Source organism: Parambassis ranga, chromosome 5, assembly GCF_900634625.1.
Source record: "Parambassis ranga chromosome 5, fParRan2.1, whole genome shotgun sequence".
In the NCBI taxonomy this organism is placed as follows: Eukaryota; Metazoa; Chordata; class Actinopteri; family Ambassidae; genus Parambassis; species Parambassis ranga.
Window position 1 is genome coordinate 20,830,217 of NC_041026.1, and position 26,070 is coordinate 20,856,286.

General features: G+C 41.2%; 1 protein-coding gene across 3 annotated transcripts; it reads left to right on the forward strand.

Moving 5' to 3' along the window:
• On the forward strand, window positions 1-24,289 carry LOC114436743 (zinc finger protein 385A-like). Of its 3 annotated transcripts, XM_028407162.1 has the most exons (9): window positions 1-277; window positions 421-473; window positions 13,065-13,210; window positions 15,767-15,877; window positions 20,906-21,086; window positions 21,520-21,831; window positions 22,337-22,524; window positions 22,595-22,681; window positions 22,770-24,289. In XM_028407162.1, the coding sequence occupies exons 1-9, from the start codon at window positions 210-212 to the stop codon at window positions 22,989-22,991; spliced, it is 1,368 nt and encodes a 455-aa protein (XP_028262963.1). In that variant the 5' UTR covers window positions 1-209; the 3' UTR covers window positions 22,992-24,289. The 3 variants fall into 3 exon arrangements, with proteins under 3 accessions (XP_028262963.1, XP_028262965.1, XP_028262964.1); XM_028407164.1 differs by lacking the exons at window positions 1-277; window positions 421-473 and adding an exon at window positions 4,442-4,569; XM_028407163.1 differs by lacking the exons at window positions 1-277; window positions 421-473 and adding an exon at window positions 5,772-5,895.
• The last annotated feature ends 1,781 nt before the right edge of the window (window positions 24,290-26,070 follow it).

The window sequence follows — 26,070 nt, forward strand, 5'->3', positions numbered from 1 at the left end:
TTAGGTTTCCCATCCTAAGAAGCAGAATTAGCCTCTGGAATCTTGTGCACTTGTTTCGTTCACTCCCTGGAACGAGGTGACGGCATGAAGGGAAAACACAGAGAACATACAGGGAGGAACAGAGAGGGATAACAAGCAATCTCAAAGGAGGTGGATACAGAGAGAGAAGCAGAGATGAAGAATTTGAACATCAGGATGCTTGCTGTTTGATGCAGCTATACTGTGGGCATGCAGCTGCCTGCACCAAGCGTTTCCTTCTCCACTCTCCAGTTGACTGGTGTGTAGTTCTGCACTCATGCCGCTGTGCGATTCTTTATTTATCGCTCCACTATAACCTAAGAATACTATTCCATTTGAAGAGGACGGTATCTCCGTGTTATTTTATGCCGGCTGACACACTGACCTCTGGACTCTCTACAGGATAAAGAATCCGGATCACTTCAACCACCATAAAGAACCAATGTGGGGCTCAGGTAAGATCATAACTGAAGACTGAGCAATGCAAAACCTCCCATAACTCTGAGATTCCTTCCTTTGATCATCGTAAAGAGAAGTGAAGCGGTTAAGCCGGAATCCCCTTATTACTGCAATTCTCTGAGCAGCAGTAAGGAGTGAGTGACAGAGTTACACAAGGCTTTGAGGGGTTCTCTGATGAAAGTTAGGACTGTGTCCTGCAAACATCAGCACTCAATGTCAGACAAGACTTTGCACTCAGACATGCACTGACCCCTAACCTTTCACATACATCACTGGCATGATGCAGTGGAGGGAAGATATGAGAGGAGAGTGGGAGGCTTTGGCTTACACAGAGAAAGTGTGGATCCCGTGTTTTGCATATTTCCTGACATTCTTGACCAAACTACATCAATATCTCTGCAGGATAAACGCGTTGGTGCACAATTCAATAAGGAATACATTTTGCCTGAGGAAGACAGAGCTATGATTCTAGTGTGTCTGTGTGTGTGTACTCATTGAAAAGATTTAACTCATCGCCCAGAGTCAGCTTGTTTTGTTTTTGGCATTTTGATTAATTCAAGGTTGTTTGACCAGAGAGCACTGAACCTTAACAAGCTCATTATGTAAACACATTCCCAAACATAAACCGCAGAAAAGATTCATCGCTAACAATTTGCACAAAGACCATTTTCTGGGCTTGATGTGCAGCAAATTATTTCATTCATGCCAGAAGTTGAAATATAAAAATTTACAAACAAGTCTGTAATGTAGACAAACAGCCAGTATTTAACATACTCCAGAGTACATTACATTTATTTGCTCTACAGTAGCTGTTTGGTTTAAGCAGTAAAACTAGGCTTATAAAGAAAACCTTTTGGTTTTGACAACATAAAACACACATTTCAAGCAATCATTTATGTCTTTTTAACACTTAAAAAATAGGAAGTGTAAAATATAATCAATATTCTGTACCTCAAACCGACATAACAATTCACCTAATCTGTTAGATGTTCCTTTAAATCACACGTCAATCATAGCGATACTTATTTACAGAAAGGTATTAAAAGGATTTAGTTGGATCATTATTGGCTCCTGCCAGTTAGTGCTCCATAGAAAGCTGAAGTTACACATCCCATAAATGTAATAATGTCTATAATTGCACACTACTCACTGTCTGAGTTGTAACTGATTGCTGATTTCCTACCAAAGGAACTTGTAATCTACCTTTCACCTACTGGTGAAGTGCCGTTTATGTCGCTTCGCTGTATGGAGACATGCATTGAGTCCAGCATGTGTGTGTTTGTGTATTTATGTACGGTGCATGCTGATCATTCCCAGTCGTTATACAAGCTGCACCTTTTTTAACCTCTGAGGAACAGTAAACAGCCTGGGCTGCCTGAGCTGCCCTCTCTCTCCCACAGGGCAGAAACACTGTTTGTCACTTCATGTCATGTTTTATACACACTTATTTAACCACCTTAAATAAGTGTGTATAAAACTTTTCTTCGAACTTTGCAAAACAAATTAAGTGTTTAACCATATGACATAGACCATAGTACTAGAAAAAGAAACTTTAGTACATTTTTTTACTGTGTTATTGAAATGCACTTGTGCACGTAAGATAAAAATGGCTGACAGTTACATCAGAAACGCTAAGTATGATGGAAGCTGCTCTTATCATTGGTTTGACATGTTAACTAGCAAGTGGCTGACTAAACAGTTTTAAGGCTGGACCTTAATGCGAAATGAAGACTTCATCAAACATTGGCAGGACTGCTCATGTCTCACATCTAACGATCAAGGCTAAAATTAGAGTTTAACAAGCCTGTCGACAAAGTTATGGCCTCCTGGGGCGAGGCGAGGGAATGATAGAATGGTAGAGATCACATGCACATAATCACATGCACACACAGGACTGGTGCCTTTCCCACTACATAGATAAACACTTAATTTATTCCATACATTTTGAAACAAGTTTCAAGTTCCCCCTGGCCGTCTAATAAGACCAAACAAATCATATATAAGAATCTGCCCTATGGGTTGCCCAGAAATTTTACTGCCCAATAAACTGAAATTATGTATTCATCACTGCAATAATGCTGGTTCCATTTTAGGGTTTGTATCATTCTGTGCACCTTTCCCCATTGCTCTCTGTCTGCCTATACACTGTTCAAATAAAGGCTAAAAATCCTGAAAATCCTAGAGCCAACTTTTGCATCAAACATGCACTTCAGCTGAATTAAAACACAAACCACATCAAACATAAAAAACATCAGCCTTTACCTCATCAATCAACAATGCTGAGAAAACCTAACTGGGACCTCACAATAGGAGCCTTTTATTATAACCCTGACACTGCTGCTGCTGACATAAGTGTGTGACATTTGCTTTTGCATATATTTGAATGATAAAAGCTAATTTGAGCTCATTGTTTTAAAGCCATAATTAAGGGTACTGTATAATTTATCAACCCTTTAATAATGTCTGTTAACCCTAACAGAGCTTTTCATTTTTCTCTGAGAACCAGCAAAGTGTTTTAATAAGTGAACAACTTAAAGGCTTTCTCATAAATCCCCAAGGACACACACACACGCAGGACGGTTTGTCACATGAGCCCACCAGGTCTGGTTTCATTTTCCCATGGTGACATCCATTAAAGTCATGCTGTGTCTGACCCTCCACCCTCAGACAGCCACATTAGCACCTGGCCCATCGGCCACAACAATACACCTGCCTGCATTATTCAAGCTGACTCTACTAATGAGGAAACCTTATCACACACACACACCAACACACAAGAACCTATCTCTGATCCCCACATGCTTGAAGACATGCACTACCTAACACACAGCAATAATAGATTTATTTAAAGTGTTGACTTTTTGTTGGAGCTTTTTGTAGAAATGGATCACTTCATTTTGCACAGAGCCAGAGGTCATGTGAGAGCTTGAGCTTGTGGGAAAGTGTTTGATGAAGCCTTTTATCCATTAGAACAGGGTCCCACTTTGAATCTGGCAAATGTTGATACAGGCATGCGTGCAGTAAGCTTAGTATTAAAGCTCATTCAGCACACTCTGCCTGTCAAACAGCTGTCAGCATCCTCCTTCATCCTGCTGTTTCACCACATCCTCCACATTTCCTTACCTTACACCCTCGCCCAAGAGTCAGTCTGCATTAACCTCAATCTCTCCTCCCCTCCCCACAATGCTTCATCGAGTCTCTTAAGCTGTCAGTCTCCGTTGCACCTCTGTGTCTGTGTTTCTTTTCATTTGTTCTCTTCACACTGTTCTCTGTAATGACAACAAAGCCCTAAACTCAGTCAGCATTTTTCAAAATACAGCACTCATCTTTGTGCAAATACCCTGCAGACAGGTAGAGACGGACACCAGAGGAAATATCCAGCCTCACAAAGGGGTGAAGGGCAAGACATCAATGTACCCTTAGACATATTTCAGATTCTAGAATAGAGTGAGACAAGGAGAGACATGAGAGAGAAAAAAAATGTCAATAGTAAACAGCATAGAAAGGGTGACGGAGAGAAATGGAGAGCAGAATCGACAGCAGCATTATCACTCTGCCTCCTGATTCAAACACCCCAAGAAAATGTTCAGCTCTGACAGCTCTCATTGGCCCAACCTCCAGCCAATCACAGCTCAGGAATGCAAGGTGCCTTTAGGTTATACCCAACCCCAAAACATGAGAGAGAGAGGGAGAGAGAGGCATGCTGTAGTGCAGAGGTTCCTCCTGTGAGGCAAGCCTCCATATCTCTGGTGTTCCTCCTGCTGGAGTGAATACATAACAATGAATAAATTACAGGCTTCAATGCAGTAGATTGAGTGCATTTTGTGTTGCAGTCTGGGCTGCTGTGTTTCTCCTCTGGCAACAGCTGTCTGAGCCGTGTGCCGAGATCTGAAGGAGGAGGATCAGACATTCAGTGTAGGGACACAAAGTGAAGGTTGTGATGTTGGATGTCTTTTCGACATGAAGTTTTGAGAGCCAGAGAGGTGGGTGCTTAAGATTTGAGTCACCCCAGTAGCTGATCGAGGAGGAGAGGAAACCAAACAAGGAAGATAACGTGGGAAGGAGAAGTGGAAGGATACAGGATGATCTTGGGTAAGAAAGCATTAGATGGATTTTCCCCTCTTGTCTTTTATTGATCTGACTGATTTGGTTTTTACATTTACATTCCTCTTCTGTTAGGCTAATCACTCATGTCTGGCAAAAACTTTTTTGGTTGCATGTGCTGCTGTTTCCAACTTATGGTATCAGAAAGGATTTGTATTTTTGGTATACATGATCAAAGAGTGTGGAAATGTGTAGGATCATGTAAGCAGGAAGATTTTTTTAAAAATATATAAAGAAAAGACCAGAGTATGTACACAATGTCAAAAATTGTACGTTTTGTCACATACTGGAGGACAAGAGGACAGAGACTTGGGTGTCATGCTTTACTACACACATTCAATGTTTCAGGCACTTTAGGAAATAAGCCAACATTCTATAGAAACAGAGCCAGAAAAAGTCTATTTCATTTTAAGTACTCTAACCTGACCCCCAGGCATGGCACTTCTTCATTATCCTCTAACTTGTGTACATTATGCGATCAGTCACCTCAGCGTCTCATGGTCTCATAGAACAAGTGCACTCAAAGGCTACAACACATTATCCTTTATCAATACAATCCTCTGCTTCACTGCATCATTATAAAACTAAGGCAAGGACAGGACATGTCTCAGCTGTCAGATTCAGCGCTGAATCATTTCCAGCTTATAGCAGCCTCTTTGAATTTATATATGGTTCCAACATGCCTGCAAAAACCAGACATGAGTAGACTCATGTAAAAATACACAAATGAAAAGATACAACAACATTGCATTTGTCTGGACCTAGAGAGAGGAGTCACAGACTGCATTTTTATGTAATAATGCCTAGAAATACATTTCTTATACAGACTAAATTATTCTTGTTAATTTTTTTTATTAATGTCAAGCAATAACAGTACATTTTGAACTTGTTTTATATTTTATATTTACCATATTAATGCATACGTCTCGTCTTAAACTTAGCTTTGTTTAACCATGGTGACCTTCTTCGTGTGCACGGACTAAATGTTTGGCTACTTTATTTTTGTTTGCTTGCTCTTACCCCTGCTCCGTCTTCCTGTGATCTGAGAGTGAGCTTAAGCTGGTGGTAATCCCTTTCCCAGTGCAGAAGCTTTAACTCTGCATGCATCAGCCAACTAAACACACTGACATATGATCAGAATAACGTGGTCTGACAGGATTTTTAATAACTGTGTTGGTTTCCTTTCAGATACTAATATAGCATTTATGAAAGGCGATGACAGCGACTTTCCTTTGTCCATCAACAGTACAATCCCACCCCCCCTTTTCTCTCGTCATCTGCTCCTCCACTCACCATCAACAAATAGAAATGCAGGTTTGTCATGACCAAAATATTCAAACGCATCAACACAATCAGCAGTGGAGACTGAAAGAAATATGCTAAAGCTGGCTCATCTCCATTGGTGCAGGGAATTGAGGAGCACAGTTTAGTAACTCTTGTGTGATTTTTTTTCATGATGAATATTTCAGACGCAGAGGGTTTTATTTATTTAAAAGTGAGCCAAGGCTTCCTCTAGTCTGACGCAAAGACCTCACTCAGCACTATATAAAAGTTAAGGGCTTGCATCACTGTTCACTCAGCTGAACACACACACACACACTCTGAGGGCAACCATCACAAACCAAAAAAATCCTCTTAAAGAATCACAGGTGCATGTTGACCCTGATAAACAACATGACCTTTAAATCCAGGCAATGCACTGAAGAATGAAAAGTATTGACATTTAAAACAGAGAAATGTGCCTGCCACTCTGTAGGTTTGACAGAGTGACACAGATTTCACACCACAGGGAAATTATTGCAAAAACATGACAGCAAATCAGAAAAGGTTGACAATGATGGACTCTGTAGTACGTGCAGTATACCATTTAGCATAGAGGCGTTCGAAAGATTAGCACCCACATATGTCAACTCTTCAATCCTGCCTTCTCTAAAATTCTGAAACGTATCCAATTATGTTTAGGAGCATTACCTTTTCCTAATGTCATGTTGTGTCAAACTGCAACAACCCTGTATACACATCTGTTAACACAGCAATATAAAAGAGGAGTACTCTGGGACTGTCAGGAGGATCCAGGAAACCAGTCTCTGGAAGCTTTCATAATCATGATGCAGGGGGGAATCCATGCTCACTTGTGCTGTTTGTAGCTACATGTAATGTGGCTGGAATGGAAAGAGCAGCATTTCCAAATCTTTCCTGGAAAAGAATGACATGTGTCAAACCCAGGCGAAGATATATCTCGGAGTATCTTGGGGTCTTTAAAAGTTAATCATAGAAAGAAAATCTTGCGTAGTATGAGTGTAGCTTTTGCTGTGATGCATGTGTTGTTGTAGCATTATGCTAAAGATGGAGCTAAGCTATGGGGAAAAGCACTTAATTTACGAGTCGATTGACATTCCTACCCTCAAAGACTCAAAGAAGAGCAGTCGCTCCCCTACATTAAGGAGATCCACTTGAGGTGGTGGAGGCACCTAATATATAATTTATTGGTCTATCAAACATAGCCATCTGGATGGAGACCACAAAGCTGATCCAGGACACATTTGCTGGCCTAGAGAGACTAGGGATCCCCCTGAAAGAGCCAGAAGAAGTTGCTGGAGATAAGGAAGCCTGGCAGTCCCTCATCTCCATAATCCTGATTGACTAAATGAGTTGGAGAAGGGATGGAAAGCTGTGACTGGTCACTCTAAACAATAAAAGGATTCTATCATCAGTGTCTGATCTAGACAATAAGCAAGGAGTGTAAACCTTATCGAAACTGCTGCAGTGTCAGGTCAGCATATTATCATATTAATTCTGTCACTGTCCATCACAAGCTAACACAATCAGACCAACAAATAAACAGACATGGAATAAGTCGCTCAGGCTTTTCAGGCAGATCTCATGACCCTCACAAGCCTTCCAAAGGTAAATACTGTGTTGTTTGGGAGGGTAGGGCTATTTTGTTTTGTCATTTAGTTTTGCGGTCTTGGTGACCATAATTATAAATGCACAAGGCCTTAGATCCTACAAAAAAAATAATTTGTGTCATTTACTGGTTTGAATGATGCTAAAAGTGGCAAATGGGCACATAGTCTGAGCATATTGTGCCTTTGTTGTTTGTTTATTGTTCTGAAGTTATGCAGACCACAGCTGAACCACCCATCTGACTCTTACCCAGTATGACCCTTGCGTGTTGCTCTATGCTATAGTATGAAACCACATGCTGCCCTTCAGACTCTAATCAGGATCCTTAAATATAGCCTGTAATTGCAGCTTGTAGTAAAAAACTATATGCAATATGTAGTTCAGCTGCACAATCCTCATTTGTTCTTTTTGAGATTATTTATTGCCCCTGCATGTCCTCTATTGTATAAGATGATGATGCATCTGGTTGCTGCCATGTATGCTGCCATTATTGTTGCCTTTGTGTACTCTACTGTGTCCTGTGTACTTTACAGTCTCGGGTTTCTGTAGGTGTGCATCTATAGCTTTGTTATTCCATCTCCCAGCAGGTGTGTAAATGGTTGAAAAAATAATAATGTGGGGCAGGGCTGCAGGTCATGTTGACATGAAGGATCCAATAATGGCCCTCATTTTGCTCTGTGTGGCTTTGTGTTGTGAAGCCCTCTGTCTGCCTCACACTGTGCAACATCATGTATGCAATATAATGAAAGAGAAAGTTGGCAACCAGATTCAGGATTTTCCAACACCTCCCTGAAGAGCAGCAGCCGGAGAGGAGCTACTGAGTAGACAGATGTTCAAGGGTCTGAAACAAGCTCTTCAGAATGGAGCATGTAACATTGACACAACCTGAATATAAACGTTGAATTATAGCACTACAACTAAGCTTATGTTGTGATAGTATGTTACCTCCTTACTCCTTTCAAGGCTTTTGATAGCTTAAAGGGAATTCCTTCGCAAAAGTATGTTTTCTATCACAGCTGAAAGGGTTTATAGTAACTTTTTCTACTGAGCTCAAGATATTTGGAAACCTTGGACAAAGGCAAAGCTGCTGATGATTGGTGCAAAAACAGAACATGACAAAACCCAGGGGGTGAGACTTGTCCACTGTTTTGTTCAACCTCTATTTGTTACTATATTGTAAACACAACGACATTTTGTGCTGTTCTTCTTGAAAGGACACTCTTTAAATGTTGCCAAACAATTGTTTACTATAGGGATTTATGGATTAAATAAAAAAATGTATGCAATTCAAGGAACAAAGGAAAGACCATGTTAGCTAGTTACTGTAGTTAATTATCACAGAAAATATTTTTGTGGAACTCCTCCTGTAAGCTGGCAGTCCATTAAAACACCTTCTGCATGAGACTTATCGTAAAGATAATGTACTGACGCACAACTGAACTGACAGCGGTTTTGCTAAAAACAAGACATGGCGTGTAGACAACCCACGAGGAAAGCAGCAAAATAACACAAAATTGTTCATGCATGTATGACATTTTGCATGTGACAGCCAGCGGTTAACCCTTTCAAGGAGCTGCACTGTCTGGCTGCTGCTGGTTGTTTCAAATATATACAGCAGTACAGCTGTGAGGTGTATAGCTGCTTTCTTCTGTTAACAGATGGTCTATGTTGTGTACATTAACCTGCAGGTTAACAATGGCTCTTTACCTCCCCTGGTCACCTTGGACTCACCTCAAAACATGCGGCTCCCTCCCCCCTCCTGCGATTCTTTCCACCTCATCTCCCCCTCCTCATCCAGACCTCTTTTCCTTGCTCAATCGACTCAATCCACTCAGCCCACTGTCATTACTTCTTACCAAGCTCCCGTTCACTTGTCATCTCAAGTTCATGGCTAATCAGGGTTTTTTCCCCCCCACGCACTTCATAATGTTTCAGACGCAGCCACTATGAAAAGACAGAATTTTTCATGAGAAACCGTTAGCACGGGAATGTCCAAACAAGGCGCTGTCCTCCTGTATCATTACATAATGATTTTACTTTTAATGAGAGCAAAATCTGTGGGGAGAAAGAAAAGTCTTCATTAATTACAAATACTGCATGAAATCAGAGAGTGGAGCTGCAGAAGGACAGGCTAATCTCAGAAGCACTGCATAAACACACACACAGACAGAGAAAGAGGACTTCTGAGAGTTCTCTGGGAGGCGGCATTTAAGCCTGGCCACTGGGGCGCAAAGCATCTATCATTAAAACAAAGTGCAGCCTGAAATCAAATGTGTTCTCCTTCACCAGCACTTGGCTCTCCTCTTCACTGTGTCCTTTCCTTTCTGTCCATTTCTCACACAGACCGACACAACATTAATCAGCATTGAGCCCATAAGTTACTCCTTTAAGAGCACCATTCATACAGACTACAAAGGCTTGTGTGTGAATGTGTGTGTGTGAGTGTGTGTACCGTCATCTGTCCCCCTACTTTGGTTGAAATAGCTGCCTTTGACTTGAGGGTAAGCCGAGCTGCAGTAAATTGGATTTCATGCTCAGTCCTTCGCAGTAGCAGTATGTGACACTAAGACACAGCCATCTTCCCCCAGCAAGCACGGCAAAGTTAACACTGTAGTTCTTTAAAGGTTAGAGCTTGGAACACTGGTGCATTAGATTTACACCACACCAGAGAGTGATCAAGCAACAAATCATTTGTTTGGCAAAAAGGGACAACTGACAGCTCAGCATTCCTGACAGAAAAATACAGTATGACAGAGTCATAAATCAAACAAACAGTGCCGTCTGCCACCAAATGTTGGATTAACTCCTTTTGCTCAAAAACCCAGGGGACAGACAAACTGAAATATACTACAAATCCAGCGGTGAACAGACCTGCTACCACCACAGTTGCCACTGCAGTGACAGCAAGTGGGTTTTCTTTTTCTTTTCTTTTTTTAAATCAAAACCCCCACAGACACTCATTTCAGAGTCATCTGCCTACAGCAGGCCATTTAGATGCAGATGTGACGCGGCGGGCATCGTGTGCCGACCCGTTCCGCTCAAGAGTTGGAGCTGACAGGCCTGGAACTAAAGGTGGCTGTGTTTCTTTTTTTATTTCATTTCTTCTTTGGCTGGACCCAGCAGTGTTTCTGCCTCTCCTCCAATTTCATTCCGGTAGACAGCATGTCACACTGTCCTCCTTCCCTCCTGGTCCCATCATGGAGCACAAAGATGGAGGCAGGCAGGGAATATAGAGAGGCTCCTGCGACGTTACTGACATTGACATTACCTCTATGATCATTAAACCTAAATTGGCCAAATAAATTGCCAATTTGAGAAGCCTTAGTCACAGCATATTGGTGTGCGCATGGCTGTGTGTGCAGATGATGGGGGTTGTGAAATCTAGTGTGACGATAAGATTCTGTCTTTGGTTGTTGGTTTTTTTTTACCCCCCTCTGCGTCTCTTTATTTCTGTCCAACCACCTCTCTCTCACAATCTACACAAAAATTCAATAAGCTATTACACAAGCATCGATCTTCTTCTCACCCAAACATTTGCATTTGCATTAGAAAAAAAAGGCGGTAAGATGACGGCGCTGTCTGTTCATTTCAGTGGTAAGAATAAGCTGTATATTGGTGTGGCCTGGATTTATGGAGTTTGGCAGCTCTTTAACACTTTAAGGCTCCTCAGAACGTGTCCAATCAATGCTCCCCCTCCCTGCGTGGTATCTGTTGAAGAGTCCTGGCGTTCACTTATCTGATGTCATTGTAAATCACTCAGGAGGAAGGGTAGGTCAGGGGCTGCTGCTGCTAAACTCACAGCACACTGAGCAGCTGTGTGATGATGCAGAATATGACAGTGAAAACAATGTGTGGCAACTTTAAATACATCACACTGCTGAGAGTGTCTGCACTGTAAATAAAGATTTATAATAAAAGACAGGCTTTGACCTTTAAATTGTAATGTAGCAGAAAATGAGCTGCAGATTTACCAGAAGCGTGTCCGGAATACGCTTCACTAAGAGGAAACATGGTGATGATACCTCTCAACTCAACTAATCCACACAGCTGGGACATTATTGTCCAACTATTCGCTTTGTTAACCACATGTTTAATCACATCTAAGATTAACTATTTCTACTCATTTATTTACTATGTTAGACATTAGAAATATTGAAATTTAGAAAAAGATAAATTGTGAGAGCTTGGGGCTTTAAACCCACGTAATATTTGCTATTGTTGGACAAATATTTGCGTAAGCTACAGATTTAAGCAAGTGAAGGTTGGTTAGCTAGCTGGTTGGCTTCCTATTGTAGCTAAGCACACACAAAGTTTCTCAGGTGTGAAACAACATCTATCCAGTTCATCTAATCAATAACAAGAATGCTATCTTATGCACATAAATAGTGACAGCATACAAGCAACAGCATGTGGAACTGCAGTCACAGGTGTTTTCAGATTACATTCAGTTAGGCTACTCATTCAATCTTAAAACCTTGTGTGTTCCTGCTGGTATGTGGGTTTGATCTGAGACTTGTCATTAGTAAAGGTTTTTCACCCTTCTCAAACCCTTCTGTGGTTGGTTTAGAGAGGCAAAAAGGGGCTGTGAGCTGTGGGATTCATGGCAACTTATTTATTTTCCTATACCCGCTGCACTCTCCTTCTCGTGCAGCACATACAAATGTAACCACAACATATGACGATGGCTACAGCTGAGTGTCTGTTGCTACAGCCTCTATAACAGTCTGGACTATAACAGTCTGAAGAGGAATGCTAGAAGGAGAGGCTTTCCCCTCCATCTATTTCTGATCCTGACAGCAGAGTCTTTACGTTTTTCCTGCTGTCAGTGAGAGGTGCCTCCTCTGCTGTTACTAAAATAGCCTTTCTTCCCATTGTTTTGACAAGTGACCAGTTTTACTTTTCAGATCTAACAAAACTGTCATCACAAAGTGGCAGCAATAAAGGAGGACTGCATAATCTTGGGGGGAAAAGATTAGACAAATTCTCTCCTGATCAGGCCTGAAGCACCCTGCTGGGTAGTGAAATAGGAAGAGTAAAACAGAAAGGGTGATGACGGGGATGAACAAAAGAGCTACCAGAAGGACTGGTGCTGGAGTGAGTAGAAGTACAGGGATACAGAGGCAGGCAGACAACATAGGGACCATGAAATGGGGATAGAAAACTGTGCTTGGGGAGAGAGAGGCAGAGGGAGAAATGGAGAAAAGACTGATATCTACAGCACCCCAGCTGTGAGGCTTAAGGAGCTTAGCTCTCCTGCCCATCACAGAAGACTCCTCAAGTGCAGGCATTCACCGCTGCTGAGCTACTACCGAGAGAAAAGTGAGCAAGAGGAGCAGAGAGAGGAGAGGTGTGGGTGGGGAGTGGGGCTCAACACCGGAAAATGATGCAGAGGATGAGGATTGGGATTTAGAAAACATAGGAGTTGTAGAGTTTTTAGGGAAAAAAATGAGACCTGTGCTTTATACTACATGTTTTACAGCAGGTACCTGTTCTTACAAGATGCACGGCTTTACAAGCCTGGTGATCAATTATTATTATTATTACTACTAACTGTCTTGTCTGTGAATCTGCCACAGGAAGTGTAAACCGACCGGGGCCGGTCCCTGCCTTCCTCAGAAGTCCACCTGTCATCCCACCCCCACTGGACATGAAGCCTTTCCTCCAGTTTCCTCTAGAATCACCTCACCCAGCCAGCATCAGCCTCTTTCACAACTTTAACGCAGTGAGTGCTCACAGATATGCAGACATCAGTGCATGCAGTGTCTTGGATGTATCAGTTTTTTTGTCACTAAACAGGAGACAGAGATGGTATTCATATTTGGAACGCTGCCTCCTGTGCGAGATTTATACTGTATAATCCAAAATGATAAGGTGACAGCTGTTTGCTTTTTATTCAGCACAGTGAGTTCAGTGCAGCATTGCCACTGGTTTACTGCAATAAAATGAGTTACAGCTAATCAATTGTATAAGAGGCAGTGGGGGTGTTCTCTACAGTCAGCATTTTCTGCCACTCCTTCCCATTTCTAGATTAGGTTTCATGTGAAGGTCAGCCTGGTGACAAACAGGGATGCACGTGCACACACACACACACCCAGAAACATACATGCACACACACATTATCCGTTAGCTCATCTGCATGCGCTCAGGCAAAATGACTCGCAAGTTCATGATTCATCCATCTTCATCTAGCACAATGAGTGTGGCCACAGCACCTTAATTCAAATCACTGTCTGTCTGCACAGTAAAAAGTCTACAATCCTGCAGTAAGCTGGACAAGGAAGGCTTCATGTGGGTCATTACAAAAATGACTGAATCCCATTAGGAAACACACTTCTGGGAGTTATCCAGAGATCTCATAATAGGTCTGTATCACTGGGTTTACCGGCAATTTCCATACTTTGCATTCTCTTAAGTATGCAGTAGTTACTGTCTTGCTGAGACAAACTCACAATGGAACACTGTGGAAAATTGCAGGTCCTCAAATAGTCACTTGAGCCTGGCTCCAAAACCCAAGGCAATTCCCGTAGGCCCTCATGTTGAAATGCCTAACTTTAAAGCAGTTTAGTCTTTAGAGCTTTAATGACAAGTGTGCAAGGTTGATACTTTTAGAACTCTTCTGTTTAAATTGCATAAGGAGCATGGCAGCTCTCATCTTAGAGCTTGCGCACTAAGATGAGCCTTCCCCCATTAGTCTCAGCTCTACCTATGCTCCACCTCCGTGCTAATTTTTGGATAAACCAGGAGTTAGCTGCACTCAGGCACTGAATAGTCTTCTTTTTTCAAGTTTCTAAATCATTTTTTGGCATCTTGATTTCAGCATCTATGTTATTACATGTTATTAAATCAACCTGGTCAGACATTTTATGAACTAAAAAAACAAAGGCAAATATATGCCCTTATGTGATGTTATCTGAATACACTGCCAACTATATAGATAAAACATGTGAAACTAAATTACAACAAAAGCTCTACTGTAAAAGGAATGAGAGATTGAAAGGAGAGACAAAAAGTGGACTCATAATTTAATGAGAACAGGTGGTCAAAGAAAGGAAGCAAAAGACATGTGAGACTGCGAAGGTGAACTGCAGCCACCAGTTACAGGCAGACAGGGCAGAAGCACAGGTGTCCTTGCCTTGTTTATACACACAAGCACATCCTCACATAGACCTTACTGCTGTCAGATGCATATCCAGAACACACTGGCAGTCAAGAGTCCTCCTACACACAGAAACAAATGCACAGATGTAAACAAACAAATGTGGGGTGTTAGAGGTCCCCACATTAAAAACCCGAAACAAGAGCGAGGGGTGAATTGGAGAGGAGAGATTTAGAGACAGAAAAAATGAGAGTGAAGTCTATAAATATTTCCAACAATGGATTCACACAGTTAAGGTTTTCAGACCAATTAGACCATTTCCCCTGGTGCCTGGAGCTTCACAGTGTAAACAGCCTCTCATTTGGCAACGCATATTCAATCTGAGCATGAGATGAGAGGCTGCCTAAAAACCTCAGTGTACTTCTGGCTGCTTAATGAGGGCAACACCCAGTACTGTGGTTTTTGAGCCCTGCCAATGGGTCAGAGAACTCACACGAGTACACTAGGTTTGTCTCAAAATGAGGTAGTAAACATTTCATAAGAGAGTGGCAGGGCATAGATCTTTGCTTGAACTTAAATATCAAGCACGTTTTTTTTAAATTATAGGCCAATATCTTTGTTAAAGACATTTGTATGGGCATGGCTTTGATATTCTATCTGTGGGATCACTGCTTTAGCCATTACTTTTTCATTCATAATTATGCATTATTTTATCTCTTATCAAAGTTCTGCACAAAGACATGACTGTTTTTTAGTTTGATATGAAAAGGGACATTTTTGCAGCAGCACACAACTTAGAAATTCTTGAAGACAGAGAGTCTGTAATTAGGCCCCTCTAACTCTAGCATGAATTAAAGCGTTTGAACGTCACCCAAGAACTCAGGCACAGACAGCAGCACCAGCTGCTGTTGAGAAAACACACACCTTCCTGTCCACATCAATCACTACTCCCTTTTCAATTCACTCTTCTCTGCTTCTTTTTTTTTCCACCTCACTGCTTACACCCCCTTCAGCGGCTCACCCAGTCATTCACCTGCACTTTTTTTCTTCAGCACCCTTCTCTCTCATCTACATTCACTCAGTTGAACCTTTCGGTGCATTGCAGTTAGGAAAAACACTGGCCTCTGAATTTCTCCCGTGTTGCTGAATCTTTGATGTGACCTCTGGGTTGTCTCTCCTCAGATGGACCCTGTCCAGAAGGCAGTGATGACGCACACCTTTGGGCCGCCCATGGTGAAGACAAAGCGGCCAATCATCTCCTGCAATGTCTGTCAAATACGCTTCAACTCAGAGGTATGAGAGCTGATGTAGCTTAAATGAAGGGTTTGCCTGCATCAATACGTAACATTTAAACATGTGCATGCTGTAAATGAGTTGTCTACTCGAAGTATTGATCGGGTCATTCTAAAGCCTGAATTATGGTTCTTCATGTTTACGTCTGCGAGCTTCTTCAGCCTTTATATGCATCATTTAACAAAGATTTATGGAAAAGAATACCAAAAGCTTTACTTGGTGGAGTTGGAGGTTACATGAAAGAAATCTGTTCACGATGACTATATCTTCTGTACAGTGTTTCCCTGTGTACAGGCCTATCTGGTTTTCTCAACCCAGGCTTATGTTATAACCATTCCCCAACATGGCAGTTAACTGGTACAAACAGCTTTTATACTTCAGATCTACGATTAGCTCAGATATACAATATAAAAGCAAAACAATTCAAATACTGGAAGTTGTAAATGACCTAATTTTGCGTTCTGAATTTCCATTTACAAGGTATATCGCATACAGTGCAAAATTCTCTGCAACGATGGAGAAATAAAATTCTTGTAATACATAAACATTCTACTTATTTTTTCGTATGGCCCTGGACACTGCACCTACAGCCTACTATTAAATTCTGACCTAAAAAGTCTGTAGCCTGGACCCAAAGTAAGTTGGTGATTGACTGCACAGCTGGAGCAGGTGAAAACTTGGTTCACACTTTCTCAGCTCCAATTTTAGCTTTACCGGAAAGAAGAGAGCGAGATGAAGAGGGAGAGAGAGAGAGACAGAGAGAGAGTGAGCAAGTGTGTGTGTGTTTTGTTGGGTTGAACTGAAGACATATCCTGGGCATTGACTGCAAGCCTATCGGTATAACTAGACTGGTTTTTAAGTAAACTGTCATGAGGTTTTAATGACTGGTTGTAATAAGTGTGAGGATAGTGTGAAGCAGAAGGAGGAACCGTTGCTTTGACCTCACAGCTACCTTAAAGCTGATCAGGCGCATTTTCTGCATTTCACTCTTGACAGGCAGCACTGTGCCAACTCAAGGAGGAGGGACTGAAATGAAAGAGGCCAGGAGCGATGAAACTTTAGAGGAATGATCGGAGTATCCCTCATTAAAGAGGAAGGAGTGTTAACTGATGCTGAAAAGCAAATAACTCATAACATGGGCATTCAAAACCTGGCTAACGGGTGACATGATTGACATGACTCTAGTACTGGGCCTTTTACAGTGTGTATTTAAGTACTTATGTGCAAGAGATACATTTTATTGGTCTGAGAAAACCTTTCTTGGAATGTAGATTGCTCATTTCTTGATGGGTCACAACATTTATGTTCCCTTTTCTGTGTGTTTAATCACAAAAATAAATGATTCCAGGTAGAACGACACCAATTTTTTTCATTCACTTCTAAGCTTAATTAGCTTAAGATATCATGCAGTTTGACTAAACATGGAGATTGATAAAATGGGCTTTTTTTCCCCATGGAAAAAATCCAGTTGAACCTAAACATGATAACTTAAACAAAAGCCTAATAAACCAGCTTTGCTAAAAATATGACTGCATTCCATCAATGAAGTGCTAAATACTTGTATTCTAAATGCAGTGGTGTGTAAAGGACACAGTGCAGGGGGGTAGTCATCTGAAACTTGTGTAACATTGCCCTGTTCTCTCTGTCAGGGGCGGCTTAATTATATCTCCCCTGCTCAGACTTGTATGTTCTCACATGGTCTACATTAGTGCGGGGTACAAGAGTGGGAGAGTGCTTTTATTTATTTCAGCATGTTCGTATTTACATACTAAACACCTGTGAGTTCACTGACTGTGCATGTATAAAAAAAATGCTCTCCAGCTTGTGTCACGCCTCTGTTATGCAGCGCTGAGCCACCTGTTTGTCCAGCCTGCTGTGAGCCGCGGTGTGCATCTGCTCTACTGCAGCTCTACAGCACTTTCCACAGTAACCTGAGAGACTGCGAGCTTAAAGCACAGTGGACATTCTTTAATAATGAAGGAACACTCTGCTTACAGTACGGTGCTGGGCTTACTCATGCTGTCTGGGCTGTGCTGCAGTTCAAAGGCAGACAGACACTTCTTATTTTATTTAATAATACCAACATTTTCTTTCAAGTTTATGTTTAAAAGGAGGCTTGTGTTTAATGGAAATGGCCTTAGATTGGTTGAAAGTGGTCACTGAGAAGCAGGTGCTTGTCATTGCTACTACACTGAAGCCCCACATGTTGTAATTATAACGCTGCAATTCATTTCAGGCCACAGAGGACAGATTAGCCTGCCAGTGTTCAGCTCAGCTCTGCTGCAAGGTTGACGTCACACCTTGCTGCATTAGCCATCGTCACCACTGCTGTACCATGCCGGACACCTCTTTCTCTTTATCTATCCTCCGGCAGAAACAAAACCATGTTTCATCACTAGCTCCTGTATTTTTTGGCAACTTTGCAGTTTCATTTTCCTTATCAGTTTCTGTTTTCTCCCTCTGTGGAGTGTACTGTATACCATCTCCTTCTCTCCTCTTCTCAAGCATCTTTCCACCCCCTCTTCCTGCCGCTGTTGTCTGTCCTCCATACAGCAGATTTGGCTGCTACCAGCTCTATCAGCTTTCTGTGCCTTTGTCACTTTATAGATAAAACATCAAAGCACATCCTGCTTAGAGAGAAAAAGGATTGTAGGAGCATACGCATGCTCTCATTTTCTCCTTAAATCCCATTTCTACATTTTCCATGGGCTCTTTCTTAGCTTTTTTTCAGTCCATTACACTGAACATAATTATATTTAATTATATTTTATATTGCTTTTACCTCACATATTTGGATAACCTTAATCAATAATGGCCTTATTGTCTCTTGTGCATCCCGCCCCCACCTCTGATCCTGTCAAGATTTTATGCTTGAATTGATGCCGGACCTTCATCGATTTCTTAAGACCTGACACTAAAGGGCATTAGGACAATTAAAGGACAGTATAAAAAAACAACGGCTAGGTTAAAGAAGGATGGAGAGCGGAAAAAAAAAGGACGACTGAAGAAAATCTGGATTGAAATGAGAAGACGGAGCATTGGGTATTTGTCCCATATGAGCTCTCCGCTCTCATTTGTCAACTTGTAGGCCTTCATCTCCTTGGCTAATTGCAGGGCTTTGGGGAGCAGCAGCCAGAGGAGTAGAGTTACACAGCCAGAGCTATATCTGCCGTTCTGTCATCACCAATCAGGATGAGGGCTATATGGGTAACTATCATTGGCAGGTAATACCTCAGGCTTACAAAGGCATCCTGGACATGTCCCAGTCGTCCCTTTGCCTCAGAGCCCCCAACATGTACCTGTCACACGCCTTATGTGGATCTTTTAGCCTTGTTATTGACATAATGAAACATAATTCCAGAAGGTGCCTGCTTGTGCACATACATGCACATACAGTCACACACACACAGTCTTGTATTACCGCATTATGAAAAGCTTACAGGAACTATATTTAGTCCCTAGCACCTCAGTCTTTACTTTGATTTCATTTGATGGTGACATATCTGGATTTGGAAGGCAACACTGATTTCCCAGCCCAATATCTCTAGGAAGTGTTTTTATATTGGACAGTCCTACGCCTCATGATTTACATCTAGTGCCAATGTTAAATACCAGGGGAGCAGTCCTTTGTGTAGCGAAGCAGAAAATAAGGACAAGGGGTGGTTTACAGCATGAAGCATGACAGACTCTCAAGCAGCAGACTGGATCAGTGCACACCTTTTTTTTTTTTTAAATCGTAACCACAATTTTTGGCAAACATTGGGTTTTAGTTATGTTAACTTGTCAATATCCAATGATTTTCCTGGCTAAGAACTGGCCTTTTGCAATGACAATAAGCAATACAAGACCATGTAGTGTAAAGGGTAAGAGTCTTTGTGACTATTTTTTAAAGACAGTTAGGTTTTCTTCTTCTGACCATTTTATAATAATGTTAAATAAATAAATTACAAAATAATTTGCAAAAACTGTGGATGGCACATGATTTGAGTGCTATTGAAAATGCCAACCATAAACAATTGAAATTGAAAAAAATTCAGTTTTCATTCCATAAAAATGTATTATGACTTTAGCATGGTAATTTAGCTCCTATTACCTCAACTGTAACTCAGCTCCACAGTAAAGACTCATAATATCTACATCTACATACACCCACATCATCACAACCTTTCTCTTAGTAGCTGAATGTCAACTGTCACTGGTCACCCACAGCCCTTTTAGATTAATCCACCACTCAATAATCATTATCAGCTCAGCGGGTCAGTTCAGTGACTACACTAGTGATGAAAAAAGACAAGACTATTCCAAAAGGGTTATCTTGCTCATCAGCACATCACACCTGCAGACCATCAGCTCACATGCCATTCATAGTAAGGTGCCAGAGTTTTTATAGATTTCGTAAGCTATTGCTTTTATGTATAGCTTAGCTTAATATTTAATAATGCCATGCTGAGTGCCCTTGATAAGAAACATTCTTTCAGTTTCTGCTACAATAGGAATAAAGATTTCTAATTACTGGCTGTCGAAGCAAAGGAAACCCCCCATATTCCCCCAACTAATGTTACTCCATATCCTCTTACGTTGCTACACTGACTCACTATCCCTTCCTTTTTACAAAACAGAATTACACGTTACAGTCCAAGACACACCAGTTTGCATGCTCACTTAAGTAACTCTGGATGATAATTAGATTTGGATGACTTAAACTTGGTTTTACTAAATATCAAATTGTATTTATATTGAGGTGCCATATGACCCAGAATCAGCATAATAGATTCGTTTATAAAACATAAACTCAGCTCAAACAAAGATAATGACTTGTGTACAAGGCGTTTGCTTGTGGTGGTGGTGGGGGGACATCTTCAGTCCATCTTCAGACAAATGTAAAACTAATGATGCATTAGCTTGTGCTACACATCACACACATTATTGTAGAACACAGACATGGTAAACAAAATTAAATATTCTGTTAAATATGGAAGCAAAATAACAACCCATTCAAATACTTATTTATTTTTGAAATCTTGCTAGAGCCAGGCAGAGGCCCACTATAAGGGGAACCGGCATGCTCGGAGGGTGAAGGGGATCGAGACATCCAAGACAACTCGTCTACAAGATGGCGACAAGCAGCACCCACCCCCTCTTGCCTCACCATCCCCAGCAGGCCCCTTGCCATCCAGCCCTGAGCCTGATCCTAATCATAATAAGCAGGGTGAGCAACAACTGTGAAATATGATGTTACACACACACATGCTATAATCTGTCACATAGTGATGGGAAGCGATGGGATATAAACTAACCAGAGAGGAGTGTTGGCATTTTGATGTCTGCTAAAATTCTTATATACTCTATAGAAAATACAGACCCAATCATTTTATCACACAGTAAAAGCCACAGAGCCTCCTCAAGCTTCCATGTCACACTAGGCAAGACATCTGTTTTGGTTGGACCCACACAACAGTGAAACTCAATGACACACAACTTCCAACAACACTTATACTGGAAAAGCCCTATTATTATTATTATTATTATTATTATTATTATTATTTCAAACCTCATCTTGCACGTTTCACACTATGATCAGCAGGTTTGGACAGCTAACTCCATGAATAATTTACTAATCAGAAACTTTATGCTGTTTACAGATGACATTCAATCTGGTCCCAACTCTAAGGACTCACCTCTGACCCCAAACCTCCTACCAACACCCACCCTGAGCTCAGCAGACACAGAGTGCCCCCTCTTGCCCCCTGTCAGCACGCCTTTGCCATCCCCCTCCTCCCCCCTCAGTACCCCCCCTGCTGATCCTGCAGCGGCTGGTCTTCCAGACACCCCATCCCCAGCACCCAGCCCTTCTTTAGGAGAGTCAGAGGAAGAGAAAGCCAAGAAACTTCTCTACTGCTCCCTCTGCAAAGTAGCAGTTAATTCCCTCTCTCAACTGGAGGCACATAACAAAGGTTAGTCCGGCTCATCTTTGCAATGCCACAGAGGATGTACTATCGGGAAAGAAATACAAGATGCAGTATGAGCTTTACAAAAAATTAAAAAACTTCAGAAATTTGGCTCTGTAAAATGACTCATTCACTCAGTCTTTATATTATGTTTATAGTTTTGTGTTTTAAGAGATGTTTAAAAGACAATGCACTACTGCCCCTTAGTGGCAAAAATAGAACCCACCGTAATAAAAGCTCTTGGTTCAGCATTACACTAGAAAACAATATAATATACTATTATCTAAAAGTGTATTTATTGTGTTTGTCTCCTGGTGTGGACATTTCAGTCAGATCACATGATTCTTATGAATTTTACAAAGTTGTCATCTATAACACTGGATGACATCTTGTCCTTGAAAACACAAGTAAACAACCACAGATCTTGGTAGAGGACCACCTGTATTTAACACCTACATAAAGTTGCCTGACATACAGCTATACATGCTACCATTCTTTTTGTTGTTCCCAGGTACCAAACACAAAACTATTCTGGAGGCTCGAAGTGGACTGGGACCCATTAAAGCATACCCACGCTTGGGTCCTAAACCCAGCCCTGAGCAGGGAGGGGAGCTGTCCTCTGACCCCAACACTCAGGAACGCACCTTCCACTGTGAGATCTGCAACGTCAGAGTTAACTCCGAGCTGCAGCTTAAACAGGTGAGAAATCAGTGGATTATTTTATTTTAAGCATATAGCCAATGTCTGTGCTTTCTCATTTGTTGTCTAGCATATATCTAGCCGGAGGCATCGTGATGGAGTCGCAGGGAAACCTAATCCTCTTCTCAGCCGACACAAGAAGCGCACAGACTTTATGGTATATATTCAGACCCATGACAGTCATATACACTTGTTCTTGAATGCACCTTCACATGTACTTATGACAGTCTTTGACTTTCTTAAAGGAACTTCCAAAAACTCTGGGAGCCGGACTTTTACCAAATCCTCTGGCTGTTGCGGCAGCAATGGCAGCAGCAGCGTCTTCAAATCAGCTGGCGCTACGTCCTCCTGGGCCAAGCTCCCACCCTCATCACCATCTCCTACAGGGAACACCCCTCAGCCTGTTGAGGCCAGCCCCTGGTCCCATCCGCACCACACATGGGCCAATCCTATTCACTCCTTATTAGTAGTAAGAAAATGAGGATGAATCAGAAAGAAGCACACTGTGAAGTGAAGGTCAGTAAGCAGCTGTGTGCCATTGAGAGCAAACTCAGCTGGCGTAGCTCCAGCTGGTGTTTCATCGAATAAAAAAATGACTCTTCATGGTGCATTGTGTAGAGATGTACATTTCCATCATCTCCCTTCATCACTTAACTATCTGCCCATAATTAGAGTGATGGCAGATAGTTAGAAGAGGAACATAGAAACACGTATGGACTTCTTTGATCATTCTCAAATCTGCAAAAGACTAAATATCTTCATCTGCCATGAGTTAACTGCACCAGACTTAAACCCTACCTCTCTTGTGTTTTTAATGTTCATCTCTGCAAGAATCCATCACATATCCAAAACAGTAATAGTATCCAACATGTCTGCTGGGGTTAGATATACTGTAGTAGTTGCCTCTGGTCATACTGTAGCTGTCACAGTATAGTGGATTGTACCACTGTAAAGTTCTGCTTTTGAGGCCTGAGGAGAGGCCCATTTCTCTATACTGTATGTCTGCATTTTCACAGCTGGCTTACATGGTCTAGGTTTACCTCTGTGGGACAGAAACAGGAAGAAACTGCAAATGAGTGGAAAATACACTACGTCTTAAACTGAAGTGATGTGCACAACAACTGAATTCATGCTTTAGGTTGTTGTGAAGAATGAACTGGTTATTGGTGCACTATGCAGCTATAAGTGCTTCTCACAGCCATGTAAACCGCAGTAAGGTTAAAAAAAATAAACAAACAACAAGAGGGAAACTGATCATTCCCCAGATTCACCCCAACAGCAAGATGTGGATTAAAGCACACAAGTAATCATTTGTGGTGAGAAGTCTAAATGTAAATGTCCTCAAAATATTTCCCTCTCCCTGCCACACTGTTCATAACAGAAAGGTTTCAGTGTCTTAATGGAATAATTCAACACTGTGAGCACAGCAGGACAATGGTTGATTCATAACTTAGCAGGTATATGTGCACATAAAAAACAAAATGCAGTTCACCACAACCAAGAGAAGGAAAGTGGATGAAAGACACCAGCATTATGCTATCAAAGGAAGAACAAAAGAGGACCACACGCAATTGAGTAGCTGTATGCAAAAACTGTTCTTTGATAGTATTATAGGCCTGTGTTGGGATGAAAATGTTTGTCTGCTCTGCCTCGTGTATCTCCAGCCCTACATCACCCCAAAGTATCCCAGTGAAAACTGTCACAATGGCTTGTTAAACATTAGAGGGAAGCTTTAGGAAATGGAAAACCATAGCAATACTTCAAGCACTCCTGCAACTTTTCTTGTTAACTGCAATAAAAAGAAAATGTCTAAAAATGTATTAAATGTTATTTAGGAGAAGTGTATTGAAACAATACTGTAGATTATTTAAAATTGAGTAATGGTTCACATTAGGGCTTCCTAATTGTTACATTTAAAGAAAATTATATAAAAAAAAATCATTAAACTGAATTAATGGTTGTAAACAATGGTGATTTTTTTCATTCTTTTATTTTTAAAGACATCATAAAATTAAACATTTGTCTTGTGGTCGCTATGTGAGTTCCCAGAAAAAAAAATATGCCACCCACTAACCTTTCCACAGCACTGCCACAACAGCACAGATCACTGACAACATCTGGAGTGGTGAGAGACAACCACTCACTGTCTGAAAGTACTTTGTTGTTGACCTATATTCAGATTCCTGTTACTTGATAAATGTTGATGAAAAAAAAATACTGATGTGCTACAGGGTTGTGCAGGAACTATGGAGCAACTGAGAACCGAATCATAACTCTAGCTATCTGAGGACTCAATCTGGTTTTGGAAGGTTTAATGTACTGACCTATACTGCACCCCATCTCAGCTGATTTCTGTCAGCACCTCAGGTGGCGCACTAGGGTCCTCTGGTGGTGCATCCTTGCCCTGCTTAGACTAACCACAGACTTGTTGGGCTCCTCATCTTAGAATGGCAAATAGGCATGGCCTTGTTTGATGGTCTGGGCTGTGTAAACACATTCTTTTTACTCATGTCAAGTAGACAACAGTCAGCGCTGTGATACAGACATGCACTATTCACCTACCTCTGAACACACTGCACAACTCAGACTTAATGATATTTCCTGACACACATCACCCTTTATGAGCATAAAGCTATTTAAATGCTATTCAACTTATTTTGATCAGTAAATAAAATTAAAATTGCCAAAATGAATAATATATGAATGAATAATATAAGTTAACATGAATGTAAAGATATTAATAAGATTGCTTGCAATTGCCACCTGCATGTGCATCTCTACCTGGTGGGCATTTCACATATTTACAGTAATCTCTAACAACAGGTCCTGCAGGTATGACCTAACACAGCCTACCTGCATTTGTGTGCAACAAAAAAAGGGTTTCAGCTTCTGTTTAGGAAGTTGCGCTGTTGTTCTGTTACCAGAATTACCTCACGTGGCATTTGGTCATTTGATGTCATTTGAAGGTTTCGCAATACAGCTGCAGATCAACACTGTAGCTATAAATTTAGGGAAGGTTTTTTTCTAATGTGTCTTTTGGAATTTCAACACTGTCACCAAACCTGTTAAAGCTCTTTTCCTTCTCGATTACATTGCTCTATTTATAAGTCTGCATGCACAAGTAAAGACTGCACTGAATACCCAACACCAGAAAAATGGGACCAGAATGCAAATGGATGTCAACTACAGTCTGACAACAAGTCTGCAGTCTTGCACTGCATACTGTTGCATACTGAATCATTTTAGTTGAGCTTACCCATATATCAGCTGGGCAGCATGTACAAATGAGTTAAAGGGACAAACGGCGTCTTCTAAAATTGTACACAAAACCAAACATCTCATACTATGTCCTTTGATATTGTGATAATGCAAAAGTACAAACAAATTCAAATCAAATGCAAAATACAAATACAAGTATCTACTGATGATCACCCGAGGAAGTCCTGAGTCATGCAGAGATTACATTAGATGCAGAAATTACTAATAGACTATTCTTCCTGTATATTACTATAAACTGGAAAACCCCTGCTTCATACAGTGTCCCTG

Excerpts from the sequence above, each read along its gene's own strand:
- LOC114436743 (XM_028407162.1), top strand. The coding sequence starts at position 210 with ATGCAGCTATACTGTGGGCATGCAGCTGCCTGCACCAAGCGTTTCCTT. Across the intron at positions 13,211-15,766 it reads TCTTTCACAACTTTAACGCA|ATGGACCCTGTCCAGAAGGC; the intron begins GTGAGTGCTCAC and ends GTCTCTCCTCAG. Across the intron at positions 22,682-22,769 it reads AGAAGCGCACAGACTTTATG|GAACTTCCAAAAACTCTGGG; the intron begins GTATATATTCAG and ends ACTTTCTTAAAG.